General features: G+C 43.2%; 1 protein-coding gene across 1 annotated transcript in view; it reads left to right on the plus strand.

Annotated features, from left to right (window-relative positions):
- LOC140388398 (FYVE, RhoGEF and PH domain-containing protein 3-like) overlaps positions 1–18198 on the plus strand; it is a 427056-nt gene that overhangs the window by 387205 nt on the left and 21653 nt on the right. Inside the window, exons 16-17 of the mRNA XM_072472504.1 lie at positions 13365–13487; positions 16446–16601. Of these exons, the coding sequence (XP_072328605.1) occupies positions 13365–13487; positions 16446–16601 (279 nt within the window). The remainder of the gene's footprint in view (positions 1–13364; positions 13488–16445; positions 16602–18198) is intronic.

The following is an 18198-nucleotide window of genomic DNA, read 5'->3' on the forward strand; positions in this document are numbered from 1 at the left end:
CACCCCACTTAAGCCCACACCTCCACTCTATCCCTGTAACCCAACCGAACCTTTTTGGACACTAAGGGCAATTTTGCATGGCCAATCCACCTAACAAGCACATCTTTGGACTGTGGGAGGAAGCCGGAGCACCTGGAGGAAACCCATGTGCAGACTCCGAACAGACACTGACCCAAGCCAGGATTCGAACCTGGGATCTTGGAGCTGTGAAGCAACCATGCTAACCACTATGCTACCGTGCTCCCCATGGGCTTAAGTAGGATGCTCTGTCCAAGGGCCGGTGCAGACTGGATGGACCGAGTAGCCTCCTTCAGCACTGTTGGGATTCTATGATTCCTCTCAAATTTTTTGGGTTTGAACCAGCGGCATGGCAGTTTTCATGCTGGTGACCAAAAGACTCCAGGCCAGAGCTGCCATGGATAGGGATAGGAATTCTAGACCACAGGATAAAGTTTCCAATGATGAATGCACAACACCGGTTGTCGAGGGACCTGATAGGGAAGGTATGAGGAAGGGTGGTGGCAGTAGGGTGGGTCTCCTCCGAGCATGTAGGAAGTAGTAAAGCCTGAGGGAAGTATGCTTGGGGGTAGGAGGGAGGGAAAGAAGGATAAAGGTGGGAAAAAGTGCGTGCTCTGGATAGAAACTGCACGAGTGAAAGGGCAAGAGGGTGCCAAAAAGACCCAAATCAGAAACTGATCACTGTGTTATTTGGTAGCCACCATCTGCAACTACACTGTGACAGCCAGTATGAAAAATATATCTTTCAATCATAAAATCAAATTGTAAAGTTTGCAATCAGAACATTAACAATAAGTTTAGAGGAAGTATTTTTATGGAAAGAAAATGCATGATCCTCACGAGTTTTATATTTGAATGGTTGAATGAATTGTTACAGTTGGTGTGGTGAACAATCTTGCATGTAACTTGACTTATGAAATGGCTTGCATATCTTTTATGAGGCTATTCTTCAAAATAAATGACCTGTTTATTCCTTATAACAATTCCTTATCTGCATGTTTACAATTAAAATGTGCTTTTTGGAATGTCTTCCAAAAGCTAAGAAATTCAGGTTGGCTGCATTAGTGAATGAAGGAAGTGCATCCCTCTGGTGGCAGACATTTCAATCAATCCATTGTCACTTGTTCAATGAGCAAGTAATTCAGTTCATGCACAATGAATTGTTGGAAAATTAGCCCACGATTGACTTAGCAGTGACTCTTTTCTGAGGATCTCTTTATCAGGTAGGTAATACATAAACACAACACCGATGACAATTCAAAAGCAATGGAAATGCTTCTTACGGAGGGTTTAGAGTTTATTCATCTGTGGCCATCAGCTGAAATGTGGATTACACAGCAAGTTACGGGAGATCAAGTGGGAATAAGAGAATTCACAAAGCCAGCACTGGAGCTGTTCTTTCTGACGTGATCAGACTTGGTATCCCCCAGCATGTGGAAAATATTTTTTTTAAAATTGGACAGCAACAAGCAAAAGGATGACAATCACGATTATTTATAACTGTTTTTAAAACTGCGCTTCAAACCGAAGTTCCTCTGAGAGGAAGAAACTAAACTGAGACATGTTTTGACAGGAAAGCACAGCGGGTTTTTGATTTTCGTCCTCTGGGGGTCAGTATGACTTTTTCTAATACAATTGCAAAGGTTTCCTGTCCTTCACATGGACACTCGTAGTGGTTCAAAGTAACAGCCGTTCTGCTTTTAATGCCAAGTGCTTTGTGAAGCATCATTTAAATAATGGTGTGACAACCCTGTGGTTGCTAGTTCAAATCGCAGGATGGCTGACATTTTTATCTGCTAAGTATCTTTTGTGATTCGTGATTTCAATTAGATCACAAGGTGGGAAGTTGTACGCAATGAAAAGTTGGAGAGGGGGGGGAGAAGAAGCTCTCCCAACTCATTTCACCCAGAGTAAACCTGCCTTGGACGCACTGAGTGGAAATTATTTAAAACCTGTATAGGAATTTGTTCTCTTGCCAATATTCCTGACTGTAAATTGGAATTACATATACCAGCCACTCTCGAGCAAATTTGTGTTTTTGTATTTCAATCTAAAGGCACATTCTTCCTGTAAATTTGTGGTTAGCACCCTGGTGCTTCATGTCATGCAGGTGAGTCATTTTAATTGGCCTGCAGCTTTTCTGTTCTAACTTGATGAGGAAACGGATCACAGGATGCATATTACTGTGAACTTTGAACGGTTAGAGATATTCATTTTTAGTGCATATCATTTCCGTTTGAAAGTGATTCAGTCGATAACATTTCTGGGCCTTCAACAAACTACAGATACTTCAGTGGAAAGGGAAGCCTACGTTTTCTCCGCAAATGACTACTTTTTCTAATGTTGCAATCTCTTCTTTCTCTCCCTCTTTCTCTTTCTCTCTTCCTCATCCATTAGCCAGCCAATCAGCACATTTATAACCTTGGACCAGATTTTGCTTTATTAATGGTTATGCTGCTATCAGCACACACACACACACCATTATTACAGGATGAAATTTATGGCAACTTTTGGTGCCCACACATGTGCAGTTAAACACAGAAATCAGGATGGTACTGTCACGGCTCCTCCACAGGCTTCACCGATGGAATCTGCAACAGAAGCCACCATCATGGTGCAAACTTAGGCTAATTTCCCTCTATGTCAGACTGAAACCCAGTAAGAACTGGAGAAGGAAATGTTTGTCAGGTCAGGCAGCATCTGTGCAGAGAGAAACAGTTGAGATTACAGGTTGATTGCCTTTCCTCAAAACTGGAGAAGGTTAGTGAAATAACAGTTTTTAAACAAGTGCACAGGCACAGAAAGGAGTGGCAGAGCGAGAGAGGGGAAAGGAAAGTTTCCTTGGTCAGGTGGAAGACAGGAGAGATTAAATGACAAAGAATGATGACACAAGGCAAAAGAATATGGTAGTGGGTCAAGCACAGAATCAAAGAGGAAATATAAATGGAAATAACAGTATCGCCAACAACTACTGTGCGAGAAATGGGACCGAGGTTATAGCCTCAAATTGTTGAACTCAATGTGTTGAGTCTGAAGGTTCAGTGCCTAATGAAAGGTTACGGCTCTGTTCCTTGAGCTAGCTTTGAGTCCCGTCAGAACAGGCCGATGTCAGAGTAGAAGTGGGGCCTGTCATTTTATTTCTCTGCCCCATTTTCAGAACCGAAACTGTCATATGAATTTTACACAAATGTGAAATTGAAAGGTTACAGAAATGTAACTTCATATTTTAATGTGCAACACTCATGTTGTGCAGGCTTGGAGGGCCACAGGGCCTGTTCCTGTGCTGTACCTTTCTTTGTTCTTCGTTCACTGTGGAGCAATGCACAGTAAACCATCATGTTCTGTATCTCAATTTGGAAAAGTGCTCAAAACAGTGGGGTGCTTTCCAAAATGTAAGCTGTATTAAAAAATATTTAATTTCTTAATTTCAGAATCAATTTACTCCTAGCAATAAATAGCCCTTTTTGTATAGATGTGGAGTACTTGTGCTTAATATGAGCAATTATGAAGCATTTCAAATCTGTGAGCTCTAGTCCTTTTCAATATATTCAAAACTTTGCTTTCACATAAACTATAAATAAACGTTCCTGTAGAATTTATGCTACCATAGTTTCCTGTTGAGGTAGATGGCAAATACATGGTTCTTATCTGTTCCTTTTGTCTGGTGTTTCAGTGCTGCTTGTGGTCATTCGACCATTACGTTTCTGCATTTCTGCCCAACATTTTTTAACAAATGTGCATTGAAGGGGGGAAGATGTGTCCATGTTCCTCATTAATTCCATTGCAGTATACAAGAAGAAGGAGCATGTATGAGTAACTCTCTTATTCAATAACAGTTTATTGAAGCAAGAGGAATACTCTTGTGTTTTTTGAAGTGTCCGTTCATGATGCAAAGAATCAGGTCTGATTTTTGACTTTATGAACATCTAGATATTATAGGTTCTAAACTTAACATTGAATTGGGAACACAAGCCAATACAATTTGTCAATTTTAAGCTTTTTCAAATTAAACAAAGAGCTTGTCATATTTTCAAGCAATCAGTTGTGCTCTAATGCTCGAATGATGGGGTCGAATTTGGAATCTGCAGAAGGGAGCTAAAATGTTACCATAATGTAAGCTGCATTTCTCCACTGAATTATCATATGCATGTTAGACTTTTATAAACACCGAAAATGCTGGAAAAACTCAACAGGTCTGGCAGCAACTGTAGAGCGAGAAACAGAGTTAATGTTTCAAGTCCGTATGACTTCAGAGCTGAAGAGGGGTAGAAATGTGATGGATTGTATACTGTGGAAGAGGTGGAGCAGAATAAAAGGTCAGGAATAGGTTGGAGCTCGGAAGAGATTTGACAAAGGTGTAATGGACACAAGACAAAGGGGAGTGAAACAGCAGTGCTAAAGACTAAGCAATGTGCTGATAGTGGCTTAAAGGTCAGATGGTATAATGTGTTAATAGCAGAACCAGAGCCACTTCTCTGTGAAAGCAAAATGTTAAGAACAATTTATAGGCTGGGTTGAGGAAACAAAATGAAGAACAGAGTTCATGGTCTGAAGTTGTTGAACTCAGTGTTAAGTCCAGAAGGCTGTCAGTGCCTCATCAGAAGATGAGGTGCTGTTCGTCCAGTTTGCATTGGGCTGCAGGTTTATGAAAGGTGAGAGATCGGCCAGCAGAGCATTGGAATAGTCAAGTCTGAAGGTAGCAAAAGCATTGATGTGGCTTTCAGCAGATCATAAAAGTATAAACTAATACAAGTCAGAAAGAGACCATTTTCCCATCGAGTCCTCCTTTGGGGAGGAGGTGAGTTACTTTCTCTCTCTTCCTTCCCCCCACCCCCACCCCCCCCCCCCCCCCCACACACACACACACACACACACACACCTATTTTCCCTACATTTTTTCCTTTAAGTACTTACTGGATTCCCTTTTGAAATCTACGATTGAACCTGTATCCATAACACTATCAGGCAATGCATTCCAAATCCTAGCTACTGATGCTGTAGAAAAGATTTTCTTCATGGCGCCTCTAGTTCTTTTGCCAATCATATTAAATCTGTGTCATCTGGTTATTGGCCTTTCAGCCATTGGAAACATTTTCAGAAACGTTTATGATTTTAAACACTTCTATCAATTCTCCCCTGAACATTCTCTGTTCTAAGGTGAACAACGCCAGCTTCTGCAGTCTATCTAATGATTAAGTCCTTCATCATTGGAACCATTCTAGGAGATCTCTTTATTACATTTTGCAAAACCTTCATGCCCTTTTCTAAAATGTCATACCCAGGTTTGGGGCCAAACTAGTGAGATTGAGGCAGGGGTGGAGGCAGATGATCTGATAAAAGTGCAATTAGGTGATCTTGGTGTTAGAGAGGATATGGGGTCAGAAACCCAGTCCAGGATCAGATAGACTGAAAAGAGCATGCCCATGCATTGCTCATTTTTCAATATACCAAGGTTTGGGGGACAGCCATTCCCTGGTTCATTCCTTATGACAATGCCTTGATCAATCAGAGTCAACCTGCCTGGTTTAAATTTAAACAGAACCTTGGCAGTTAACTGTTCCATGGTGGATTCTCCACAGAAACATCTCCACCAGTCGAAGTCCATTTGGTAACCAATCAGCACACTTCTCATGCAGTCTCTTTAGACTTGGTATTCTTGCAGATTTGTCCTGATGAGTGCAAGGTGAAAAACTTACGTCAGCGTGTCATTTTTTGTTCAGCAATACTCAAGTTCTGTACAATCAAACAACAATCAGGGCAGCATGGTAGCACAATGGTTAGCACAGTTGCTTCACAGCTTCAGAGTCCCAGGTTCGATTCTCGGTTTGGGTCACTGTCTCTGCGGAGTCTGCATGTTCTCCCCGTGTCTGCGTGGGTTTCCTCCGGGTGCTCCGGTTTCCTCCCACAATCCAAAAATGTGCAGGTTAGGTGGATTGGCCATGATAAATTGCCCTTAGTGTCCAAAAAAGGTTGGGTGAGGTTACGGGATTAAGGGGATAGGGTGGAGGCATGGGCTTAAGTGGGGTGGTCTTTCCAAGGGCCGCTGCAGACTCGATGGGCCGGATGGCCTCCTTCTGCACTGTAAATTCTATGAATTTGGGTGTCCAGTGTAGTTCACTGGGCAACACTGGACCCAAGTCCCTTGCTACTGAGCTGGATGGTGTCTGGCATGATAAAAACACCTTTTTCTATGATCAATTTTCCGTCTTCAGAGTGGAAATAAGAACAGTTATCAGGGGAGCAATTGTTAGTGACATTTGAATGAGAAAACACCAGGCTCTGCTGTGATGCCTCTCAGCTCAACTTGTGCCTCTCAGCTGGCGCTGGATGAATGTCACGTGGCCCTAATGCCTGTGGAATCTTACTGGGGCTCAAAGCCTTCACGTGAAAAGGGGAGAAAGTTGTTGAGAAAAAATTGTTAAGGTGTATCATGGTGGCACAGTGCCTCACAGCACCAGGATTCCAGGTTCAATTCGGCTTCGGGTGACTGGAGTTTGCACTTTCTGCCCGTGTCTGTGTGGGTTTCCTCCGGGTGCTCCGGTTTCCTCTGACAGCCCAAAGATGTGCAGGTTAGGTGGATTGACCATGATAAATTGCCCCTATGTGTCTAAAAGATTAGGTAGGATTACTGGGTTATGGGGATAGGGTGGAGGCGAGGGCTTAAAAGGGCTCTTTCCAATGGCTGGTGCAGACTCGATGGGCCGACTGGCCGCCTTCTGCACTGTTGATTCTATGAAGGAAAAGTACTAATATTATTGAAAAAGTAGAAAGAAACCTACAATAATCCAATAAATCGAAATGCAGTTTGTCCTTCTAGCTTTAGATGAAGAAGCGCAATGTAGTAATCTTGTAAAGTGCTCTAGTGAGACATTTATGTTAACCGAGTTGGATGCAGAGATTTTGATATTTTAACAATGCTCTGGATCATTGAATATTTCAGTGTGGTGCAGTGCCAATGTTTTACTAATGAATAATAGATGGCTAGAGCTAAATCAATGTTCTATTCTAATTGTAGTCACAGTCGTTGTATGATTTGCAAATAAAGCACTGGCAGTATCTTGCAATGCTACTTTTGTTGCTGAGCTTCATGTTCAATATTAATTTTTGATTTAAACTGAGGAAATAAACCGGATTCAACATTTGGCAGAAAAAGAGAAGGTTTTGCTGATCTTTATTGCATATTTGAAATAAGTTTGCATTCTAGGATTCTGTACACACTGTACATTGTGTAGAATAAATAAATCAATTGATGAATAGCAATTAAAATCAAACTTCAAATTATTTTCAATTATCAGCATCTATTCTCATTTGTTTTAAATGTTTGATTTTTGATCATTTTGGACATATAAATTTAGAGTACCCAATTATTTTTTCCACTTAAGGGGCAATTTAGCATGACCAATCCACCTACTCTGCACATCTTTGGGTTGTGGGGGCGAAACCCAAGCAAACACGGGGAGAATGTGCAAATTCCACACGGACAGTGACCCAGAGCCGGGATCGAACCTGGGACCTCGGCGCCGTGAGGCAGCAGTGCTACCCACTGCGCCACCGTGCTGCCCTCGACATAGCCAATACTTAACAAACAGCACATTATTGAGTAATCTAGTACAGTTGCAAAAATAGTAGCCTCCTTCCAAATTGTAAAATGGCATGTGGTAAGGATAACTGAGGCATCCACTGTAATGGTGAAGGCTTAGAACAGTAAAGACATCTGGTAGGTCAGAAACAGGTCAACGTAGCTCTCTGTTTTACAAAGGGTAGCAAAGCAGATGGAGGCAACTGCAGACCAGTTGGTCTTCCCTCAGTACCAGTTAAAATACAATGGAAAAGTATGAAAATAATGGAATGAATTATCCAGAATAAATTTAAGGATGCTAATGGTAAACTGCCGCCAATGCAGATTCCGAAAGCGAAGATCTTGTCCGGTCAAACACCTCAATTTTGTGGGAAAGTGGTATTCCAGAATTAGAGATGTATTTTGGAATTTCCTGTCATATGGTGTCTAAAAAGCTTTTGACCAAGTTCTGCATAAAAAGCTATTCCTTAAGATCAAGAAGTAAGTGTTTAGAATGTAATCTAGGACAATATTAGGATTTTGTTGTAACGTGGAAAGCGCTGGAGTTATGGGGCGTCATTCTCCGCCGGCGGGAGTCTCCGTTCTGCCGGCGCCCGGGGGTTTCCCGACAGCGTGGGGCTGCCCCACAATGGGAAACCCCATTGACCGGCCGGTGTTACGGAGACTCCCGCCGGCCGGTCGGCGCAGAAATGTGGCGGGGCGGTTAGGAGAATTTCGCCCATGGGGTGGGATTTACCGGCTGTTCATGTCGGCGGGTTACTTCGGTCCTGCGTCGGCGCACGGGTTTCTCGGCAAGTAGGGGTGCTGTCACCAGGAAATCCCTTTGCTGGCGGGTCACCTTCACTGTCGAAAAACACGCGGTGGGGCGGGTGGTAAATCTAGCGCATGATCAGAGAAATGTGGAGTGGGATTGGTGCTGGGACCCTTGCTGTTTCTAATTTACACTTGCAATCCGATTTCAGAAATTCATCCGCAAATTGACGATTGACGAGATTAGCAGAGTCCACACCTGATAATTGTCCAAAATACTTTGCCCCCAAAATGTTTGAACTATCCAATAATTTGAATGAATTTATTGCACATATGAAGAGAAAATAAGTGGTGCAAGTGATTGGTAACTGAGGTCAAAATCACTAAGGATGAGGAGAAAGACCTCTGAAGACTGTCGTGGGCATGTGAGACACAATCAATAAAGCAATTCAAATATTGAACAATAGATACAAACAGTAAGAGGAACTTGAGCTCAAACACTGGCTGGAACACCTTGAGTACTGTGCCTCATTCCAGTAATTGTAATAGAAAGAAAACATTCAAGTTTCAACAGTTGGCTCAGAGGTGTCATAAAGCTGGGTCCTTACGATCAGAGAACTGAATTTGGGGTGAGGACACGCTTGAAACATTTAAGCTTTTTTTCAACGTTTGCATGACTGTGTAATGGTTAACAACATGGGAGCAATCGATCTGGGAAATTAATTAAATCAAAGTATGAGAGCAGAACAAAGGTATGGTTTAGTGACTTATTAAAATGTCCAGAGCAATTCTTCACACACGCAGACACACACACATAGATGCAGACACACAGGGCTACCAGGTAGATTGAGGGAGAGGCGGATGTCTAAACATTCTTTAAAAAATAAATTATGGAAAAAATTAAATATCATGAGAAGGGAACTGCAGTTTATCTTCTGGATGGTTGAGCTGGGATAGGCCAAATGGCTTTCCTCATCTGTATTTATTGTGTGTAATGATTGGATTGGATTTGTTTTATTGTCATGAGGTACAGTGAAAAGTATTGTTCTGCCTACAGTCCAGACAGATCATTCCATACGTGACAAAAAAGCATTGTGCATACATAAATTCACAATGTAAATACATAAACACAGGCATCGGGTGAAGCATACAGAGTGTAGTACTACTCAGTAGAGAAGATGTGGGAAGAGATCAGTTCAGTCCATACGAGGGTCATTCAGGAGTCTGGTAACAGCGGGGAAGAAGCTGTTTTTGAATCTGTTAGTTGGTGTTCTCAGGCTTTTATATCTCCTGCCCGATGAAAGAAGTTGGAAGAGTGAATACGCTGGGTGGGAGGGGTCTTTGATTACGCCCACTTTCCCAAGGCTGCGGGAGATGTAAAAAAAGTCAATGGAGGTGGGTTTGCATGATGGACTAGGGTGCATTCACAACTCTCTGTAGTTTCTTACTGTCTTTGGCCGAACTGTTGCCATGCCAGGCTGTGGTGCAGCCAGATGGGATGCTTTCTATGGTGCATCTGTAAAAATTGGTAAGAGTCAATGTGGAAATGCCAAATTTCCTTAGTTTCCTGAGGAAGTATAGGTGCTGTTGTGCTTTCTTGGTCGTAGTGTCGATGTGGGTGGATCAGGACAGATTGTTGGTGATGTGCACACCTAGGAATTTGAAGTTGTCAACCATCTCCATCTCGGCACTTTTGATGCAGACAGGGATGTGTACGATACTTTGCTTCCTGAAATTAATGACCAGCTCTTTAGTTTTGCTGACATAGAGGGAGACATTGTTGTCATTACACCACTCCACTCGGTTCTCTAGTTCCCTCCAGTACTCCTCGTTGTTCGAGATCCGACCCACTACAGTCGTGTCATCAGCAAACTTGGAGAGTGGAGTTGGAGTCAGATTTTTCCCCATAGTTGTGTGTGTATAGGGAGTAGGCAGCCTTGCGGGGCCATGGTATTGAGGACTAGCGTGGAGCAGGTCTTTTTGTTTATCCCTACTGATTATGGTCTATGGGTCAGGAAGTAGAGGACCCAGTTGCAGAGGGTGGAGCCAAGTTCTAGGTTTTAGAGTTTTGATATGAGCTTGGCTGGGATTATGGTGTTGAAGGGACAGCTGTACTCAATGAATAGGAGTCTGACGTAGGAGTCCTTGTTGTCAAGATACTCCAGGGATGAGTGTAGGGCCAGGGAGTTGGCGTCTGCTATGGATCAGTTGTGGTGGTATGTGAATTGCAGTGAGACGAGGCATTCTGGGAGTATGGAGTTGATGTGTCTTATGACCAACCTCTCGAAGCACTTCATAATGACCAATGTCAAGGCCACTGGATGGTAGTCATTGAAGCAAATTGCCTGGTACTTCTTTGGCACCAGTATGATGTTGGTCTTGAAGCAGGTGGGAACCTTGGGAATTGACTAGAGAGAGATTGAAGATGCCCGCTAACACATCTGCCAGCTGATCCATGCAGACTCTTGAGTGCACAAACAGGAACCCCGTCAGCACGTTCGCTGTCCGAGGGTTCACTTTCAAGAAGGTTGATCTGACTTCGGAAGCTGTGGCGGTAGGTATGCGGGGTGTCCGAGGCTGCTGGAGCAGTTGACAATGGTTTGATGGTTTCCTGCTCGAACCAAGCATAGAATGCATTGAGTTAATCGGGGAGGCGTGCGTTGCTGCCAGAGATTCTACTCGGCTTTGCTTTGTCACCAGTTATGGTGCTTAAGCCTTGCCACAACCACCGAGAGTCCGTGACTCTAGCTTAACAAAGAACAAAGAAATGTACAGCACAGGAACAGGCCCTTCGGCCCTCCAAGCCCGTGCCGACCATACTGCCTGACTAAACTACAATCTTCTACACTTCCTGGGTCCGTATCCTTCTATTCCCATCCATTTCATATATTTGTCAAGATGCCCCTTAAATGCCCCTATCGTCCCTGCTTCCACTACCTCCTCCGGTAGTGAGTTCCAGGCACCCACTACCCTCTGCGTAAAAAACTTGCCTCGTACATCTACTCTAAACCTTGCCCCTCTCACCTTAAACCTATGCCCCCTAGTAATTGACCCCTCTACCCTGGGGAAAAGCCTCTGACTATCCACTCTGTCTATGCCCCTCATAATTTTGTATACCTCTATCAGGTCGCCCCTCAACCTCCTTCGTTCCAGTGAGAACAAACCGAGTTTATTCAATCGCTCCTCATAGCTTATGCCCTCCATACCAGGCAACATTCTGGTAAATCTCTTCTGCACCCTCTCTAAAGCCTCCACATCCTTCTGGTAGTGTGGCGACCAGAATTGAACACTATACTCCAAGTGTGGCCTAACTAAGGTTCTATACAGCTGCAACATGACTTGCCAATTCTTATACTCAATGCCCCGGCCAATGAAGGCAAGCATGCCGTATGCCTTCTTGACTACCTTCTCCACCATTGTTGCCCCTTTCAATGACCTGTGGACCTGTACTCCTAGATCTCTTTGACTTTCAATACTCTTGAGGGTTCTACCATTCACTGTATATTCCCTACCTGCATTAGCCCTTCCAAAATGCATTACCTCACATTTGTCCGGATTAAACTCCATCTGCCATCTCTCCGCCCAAGTCTCCAGACAATCTAAATCCTGCTGTATCCTCAGACAGTCCTCATCGCTATCCGCAATTCCACCAACCTTTGTGTCGTCTGCAAACTTACTAATCAGACCAGTTACATTTTCCTCCAAATCATTTATATATACTACAAAGAGCAAAGGTCCCAGCACTGATCCCTGTGGAACACCACTGGTCACAGCCCTCCAATTAGAAAAGCATCCCTCCATTGCTACCCTCTGCCTTCTATGGCCTAGCCAGTTCTGTATCCACCTTGCCAGTTCACCCCTGATCCCGTGTGACTTCACCTTATGTATAAGTCTACCATGAGGGACCTTGTCAAAGGCCTTACTGAAGTCCATATAGACAACATCTACTGCCCTACCTGCATCAATCATCTTAGTGACCTCCTCGAAAAACTCTATTAAGTTAGTGAGACACGACCTCCCCTTCACAAAACCGTGCTGCCTCTCACTAATACGTCCATTTGCTTCCAAATGGGAGTAGATCCTGTCTCGAAGAATTCTCTCCAGTAATTTCCCTACCACTGAAGTAAGGCTCACCGGCCTGTAGTTCCCGGGATTATCCTTGCTACCCTTCTTAAACAGAGGAACAACATTGGCTATTCTCCAGTCCTCCGGGACATCCCCTGAAGACAGCGAGGATCCAAAGATTTCTGTCAAGGCCTCAGCAATTTCCTCTCCAGCCTCCTTCAGTATTCTGGGGTAGATCCCATCAGGCCCTGGGGACTTATCTACCTTAATATTTTTTAAGACACCCAACACCTCGTCTTTTTGGATGACAATGTGACCCAGGCTATCTACACCCCCTTCTCCAGACTCAACATCTACCAATTCCTTCTCTTTGGTGAATACTGATGCAAAGTATTCATTTAGTACCTCGCCCATTTCCTCTGGCTCCACACATAGATTCCCTTGCCTATCCTTCAGTGGGCCAACCCTTTCCCTGGCTACCCTCTTGCTTTTTATGTACGTGTAAAAAGCCTTGGGATTTTCCTTAACCCTATTTGCCAATGACTGTACGTGTAAAAAGCCTTGGGATTTTCCTTAACCCTATTTGCCAATGAAATTCACGTTTCAATGACGGGCCAATTTAGCTCAATTGGCTTGGTGGTTATAATGTGTTGCAGAATAATGCCAAAAGCACATGTTCAATGCCTGTTCTCAGGTAGTCTTTGGGACTTGCCTCCTCACCTTGCCTCGTGGTGAGATCATGGCAGAAGCCATGATTAGCCACCCTCAGTCAATGAGGACACTGCATGAAGAGACAGATATTTCAACACAGTGTTCCAATGCTGGTACCAGTGTCAAATCACAGGCTCTAATAAGCAAGAGCCAATAAAGTATCATTTCAGCATTTGTGTTTTTTTGCATGATATCAGTGATTATATTAATTTTGTACAATTGATCTCAACATTTTTTTCAGATGGATTCTGGTAAAAGAGCTTCAAAAACGAAACGTGATAAGGAAAAGCAAGCCTGCAAAAGCTGTAGTGAAACTTTTAATTCAATTACTAAACGCCGCCATCACTGTAAACAATGCAATGCAGTAAGTATTAAAATCAAACATTTTTTGAGATTTTAATCGTTACATACAACTAAAAGCACATTTAATTTATTTAGTATTTATTTTGAACACTTCTCAATCCCATTATCACTTTCATTTATCTGCTGTTTTACCAACTTTGTTATGTCAATTCCTTTTTCTAAAACTTAGTTATTTCTTCTCTCCCACTTTATCTAATTTTGGGGGGGGGGTGCCTGTAGTTCTCGTTTGTCTAATTTACACATCGGAGCACATTTAAAAAAAATATTTTAATGAGTGGAAAATGTGATTTAATTTGTTTGTAGATTATCTACAGCTTGAGTGTCGAAAGGTGCTTGGTTACACCATAGCCATTAAGTGTTTTGTGTTCATTTATGTTTCCTTCAGATATGATGGTGCTGTTGATCAACGGCCTGATTGCAGAATAATTCACTAGTTTGGACCAAGGCAGTAAATTGGGCCATCTGTTTCAGTTTTATTATTTAAATGCATGTATTTTCAAAACGTCCTGAAGGAAATCTCAGGGATTCGTTGATTTGTGTCCACCTGGCTATAATTCCCTCTATTCCTATATTCCTCCACGGTAGCACAATGGTTAGCACCATTGCTTCACAGCGCCAGAATCCTAGGTTCGATTCCCGGCTTGGTTCACTGTCTGTGCGGAGTCTGCACGTTCTCCCCTTGTCTGCGTGGGTTTCCTCCGGGTGCTCCGATTTCCCCCGCAGGTCCCGAAAGACGTGCTTGTTAGGCGAATTGGATATTCTGAATTCTCCCTCCGTGTACCCAAACAGGCGCCGGAATGTGGCGACGAGGGGCTGTTTACAGTAATTTCATTGCAGTGTCACAATTTAGCCTACTTGTGACAATAATGAAGATTATTATTGTTATTATTTGTTGAGCCTACTATCAATTTGCTCCGATTGCTGTATAGTAAGGAAAAAACAAATTAGAACAAAAAATGCTGGAAATAATCAGCAGGTCTGGCGCTAACTGGGGATTGTTCCAAATATGAGGTTTTACAAGATTTCTGTCTTTTGGGACTGTCTCTTTAATTTAGGGTAAAAGAGGGGTTACGTGATCTGTTCTGAAGTCTGTCTAACAGGCCTGGGTGACATGGCTGTGAAAAATTAAAGGAAGGTCTATCTGGAAAGAAGGTGCAAGGTGTTCACACTTGGAGACAAAGGCAGCAGCGTCTGTGTTTAGAGTGGTTAGAATGCTCGTCTCCGAAGTCCCAGGAAGGTGTTGAGAATACCAGATTGTAAAAGTCATGCTTTAAACTGTCTGTTTACTTCCAAGATAAAAGAGAATTGGGCTCTTGAGGTTAAGTAATCAGCATTTATACCTGTTTAAAAGACCCATGTGATTCATGTTGCCATGGAGTTAGGCTTTGAGAGTGGAAGGGTTTCTAAGATTCCTTGAAAACACAGGCAGTCTGCCAGGGTCTAGGAGAGAGAGCAGCCAGAGGCTGAAAGGCTCTGTGGTTCACTGTGCAGGAATGAGGTTGCGAGTTCGCACTCAGATTGCAAACAACATATTTGTGAAGATTTGCCCAGCTTATGCAAGAAGGAGAATTACCAAGAAAACAGCCCTCATCATTAAAGACAGTTTTGGAGTTGAAAATTACCAGGCTGAGAAAGGAAAGGAACAAATGTAAACCCTTTGGGGGCAAAGAATCGATTTGGACTGGATCTAGGAAAATTTAATGACATCTTGAGGGACAGTGTAACGTATACCTATGAAGTAGGTTTTTCAGTTTTGTTATATTTAAATAGGGGAGAATTCTGCCGGGGTGTAATGCAATCAAAGTGACAAAAGAGAAAATTGCATCATCAGAATCAAAAATACAGAGGCAGAGAAACTGGGGAAATTGATTAGAGCCCCTTCAGGCAACAGGGTGTCAATAGCCTATCCTGAGAAATGGAGCCCCCTCCAGCCCAGACCAAGCTCTCCAATTCCCATGAAGGACCTCCCCCACAACATCTGGCCAGTGGTTCTGAGAACTGTATCAAAATCCTGCCTTTATATAGCATCTCTATGTAGTAAAACACCAAAAGTTCTTAGGAGTGTTATTGGACAAAATATTACACTGAGCTATTTGGACAGATGACCATAAGTTGAAAGAGGTGGGTTTTTGAGGTGTGACTAAAAGAGAATGACGAGGTACATGGTCATAATTTCAGAGCCTAGGGCCTACTGGTGGAGCAAAGGAAATCAAGGCTGTGAAAGAATCCAGAATTGGGAGGAGTATAGAGATCTCAGAGCTGTTCGGTGGCAGCAGGCTACAGAGAAAGGTCAGGGAGGGGTTTCTACACAAGGATGTAAATTGGGATATGCAAGCACGTATTCGAACAGGCTGAAGATGACTAAAGTTGGTAGGTGGAAAGTTGGACAGGAAACCATTGGAATAATTGAGTCTGGATGTAACAAAGACACGGATAATGGCTTGAGCAGCAGATGGACTGAGGGGGTGAAAATGAGTGATGTTACAGAGATAGAAAAATGAGTCATTGGGGTGCTATTCCCATGCAAAAAATGTTCAAGCCGCCATTCAAAGGGGACTGCACAACGTGGTAATATCTTTAAACTGACATCACTCTTGCAGGCCTTCCCCCAGGACATATTTAGCACTAACTCTCTGCCATTCATTAAATGTGATTCAAAAAAAATCAGGACTTTGATTCTTTAAAATAAGACCCATACATTATGGTCTGCTTTTGGTTGCTGAATGGACTCTCTGCTAAGTGTGCCTCATTACTATTTCGGCAGACAGCCCAAAGTAACGGCCAAAAGAAAACTCATTTAGTAGCCGTGGTAGCACATGTAATATGCAAGTGCTTGTGAGCAGGTCATTTGTCTTGATTGAGGAATGGAACAATTTACGTGAATCCAAAGAATGGGAGAGAGGAAATTAAAAGTTTTTACGGCCATAACCTGTTTCAAGGATGTTGTCTTTTCTTTCAGATTATCTGTGGTAAATGTTCAGTATTCAAGCCACTTGCAGATAACAGCCGACAGAACCGTGTATGTAAGGAATGCTTTGGGTTACCAGCCACAGTAGTCCCTTCAAATCCAGTACCCGAGACTACAACTGACCAGAAGAAAAAGGTCACGATGGAGGTGAGTTAATTTGAGTGCAGATATTATTGTTCAATTAGAGGTGATGTATTTTTGAGGATAAACAAACACCCCCCACCCACCCCAAAAAAAAATGAAGCAACAACTGAATTCTGATTCCATATCCCGTCAGCTATTTTTGACACGGAGTTCTGAAATTCAGCCTTTTGAGTTTCCCTGTGCTCTGACCTTAATTGCGCAACAATTGAATACAATTGCACCTCAGGGCTCAGTATGAACTTCTGAATTTTGGATATTGGTGAAATTTGTCAGCTCAAGCAACAATGTAAATTGCTTTTTCTGATAAAATTGCAACCAGAAAATCTGTGGATCCATTGGTAAATTGTTAGGGCGCACAGACTAGGTTTTTCAAACCAGTCGGGGTCTGAATCGGAGGTGGTACGCAATTCGGCGCCCCCAGCCTCCATGCCGGTTCCCCACCCTGGTCCCAAGCCAACTTGAAAGCTTATTTAGGCCAATTGCAATTAATTATCTTAAGGCCTCGTTCCTGCGTGGACCGGGACTTCGTTTTAGCAATGTGGACAACAGTACCAGCCAATGTGGTGGGCACAGGATGGGGGCACGCAGGATCAAGCGAAGGACCAACCATCGCCCAATGCCCCCTCCGTCTGCCAGCACTATAGTGTCTATCGGGCCACAGTTGCGGCTGCTGACCACCGCCAGGAGGGACTTCCCTCCAGGATCATGGCTGGCAACTGTAGCATTTGAAATTATGAAATTAACTCACCTGCCCATGTCCCTTGCTATCTGCACCTTCACATCGGCAACTCCCATCTTGCAGGTTGGGGCTGCCAGCCTGAATGCCAAGGGTGCTCCCAGCCTGAATGCCAAGGATGCTCCCATTGGCCCTCTCGCACCAGGAGCCCAGCTGATTGAATGATGAGCCTGCTCCCTGGCCATTAATTAGCTGGAGCATTGAAAACTGCAGAGGACATGCCCAAGGCATGCTGTGTCGGGTCAAGACCTGGAAACTAGGCCCGCCTGTGTCTCGTTCCCAACTCCTGACTAAAAATCTAGCCCCCATATCTCTGCAGAAGCTTAAATTCATAGTTAATTTTCAAATTAATAAATCAAGCTTGATTTCTTTCTTAAAATAAATTTAGAGTACCCAATTATTTTTTTTCCAATTAAGTGGCAATTTAGCGTGGCCAATTCACCTACCCAGCACATCTTTTGGGTTGTGGGGGTGAAACCCACGCAGACACGGGGAGAATGTGCAAACTCCACAAGAACAGTGACCCAGGGCCGGGATTCGAACCCGGTTGCCACGTGCCGCCCTCCAATTAAGCTTGATTTCTAACTCATTTATTTTAATGCATTGAGCAGAAAACAGATTGAGGCTGTGTGCTGCCAAAGAGCACAGCATCTGTCCACAATACAACTTTGATTTACTTCCTTACAATTCTTCATTAATCAATTCCCTAGTTAACTAAATAAATTACTGTGTGTTATGAAGAGAAATTAGATTGATGGGGGTGGCGGGATTGAATCTAGAATTAATCACAATGTCACTCAGGAATAAACATTATGTTTACACGTTAGACTTGTCCAAATTTTAAGTGCCAGTGACTGTTTTATT

The sequence above is a fragment of the Scyliorhinus torazame genome, chromosome 13 (genome assembly GCF_047496885.1).
Source record: "Scyliorhinus torazame isolate Kashiwa2021f chromosome 13, sScyTor2.1, whole genome shotgun sequence".
Lineage (NCBI taxonomy): Eukaryota > Metazoa > Chordata > Chondrichthyes > Carcharhiniformes > Scyliorhinidae > Scyliorhinus > Scyliorhinus torazame.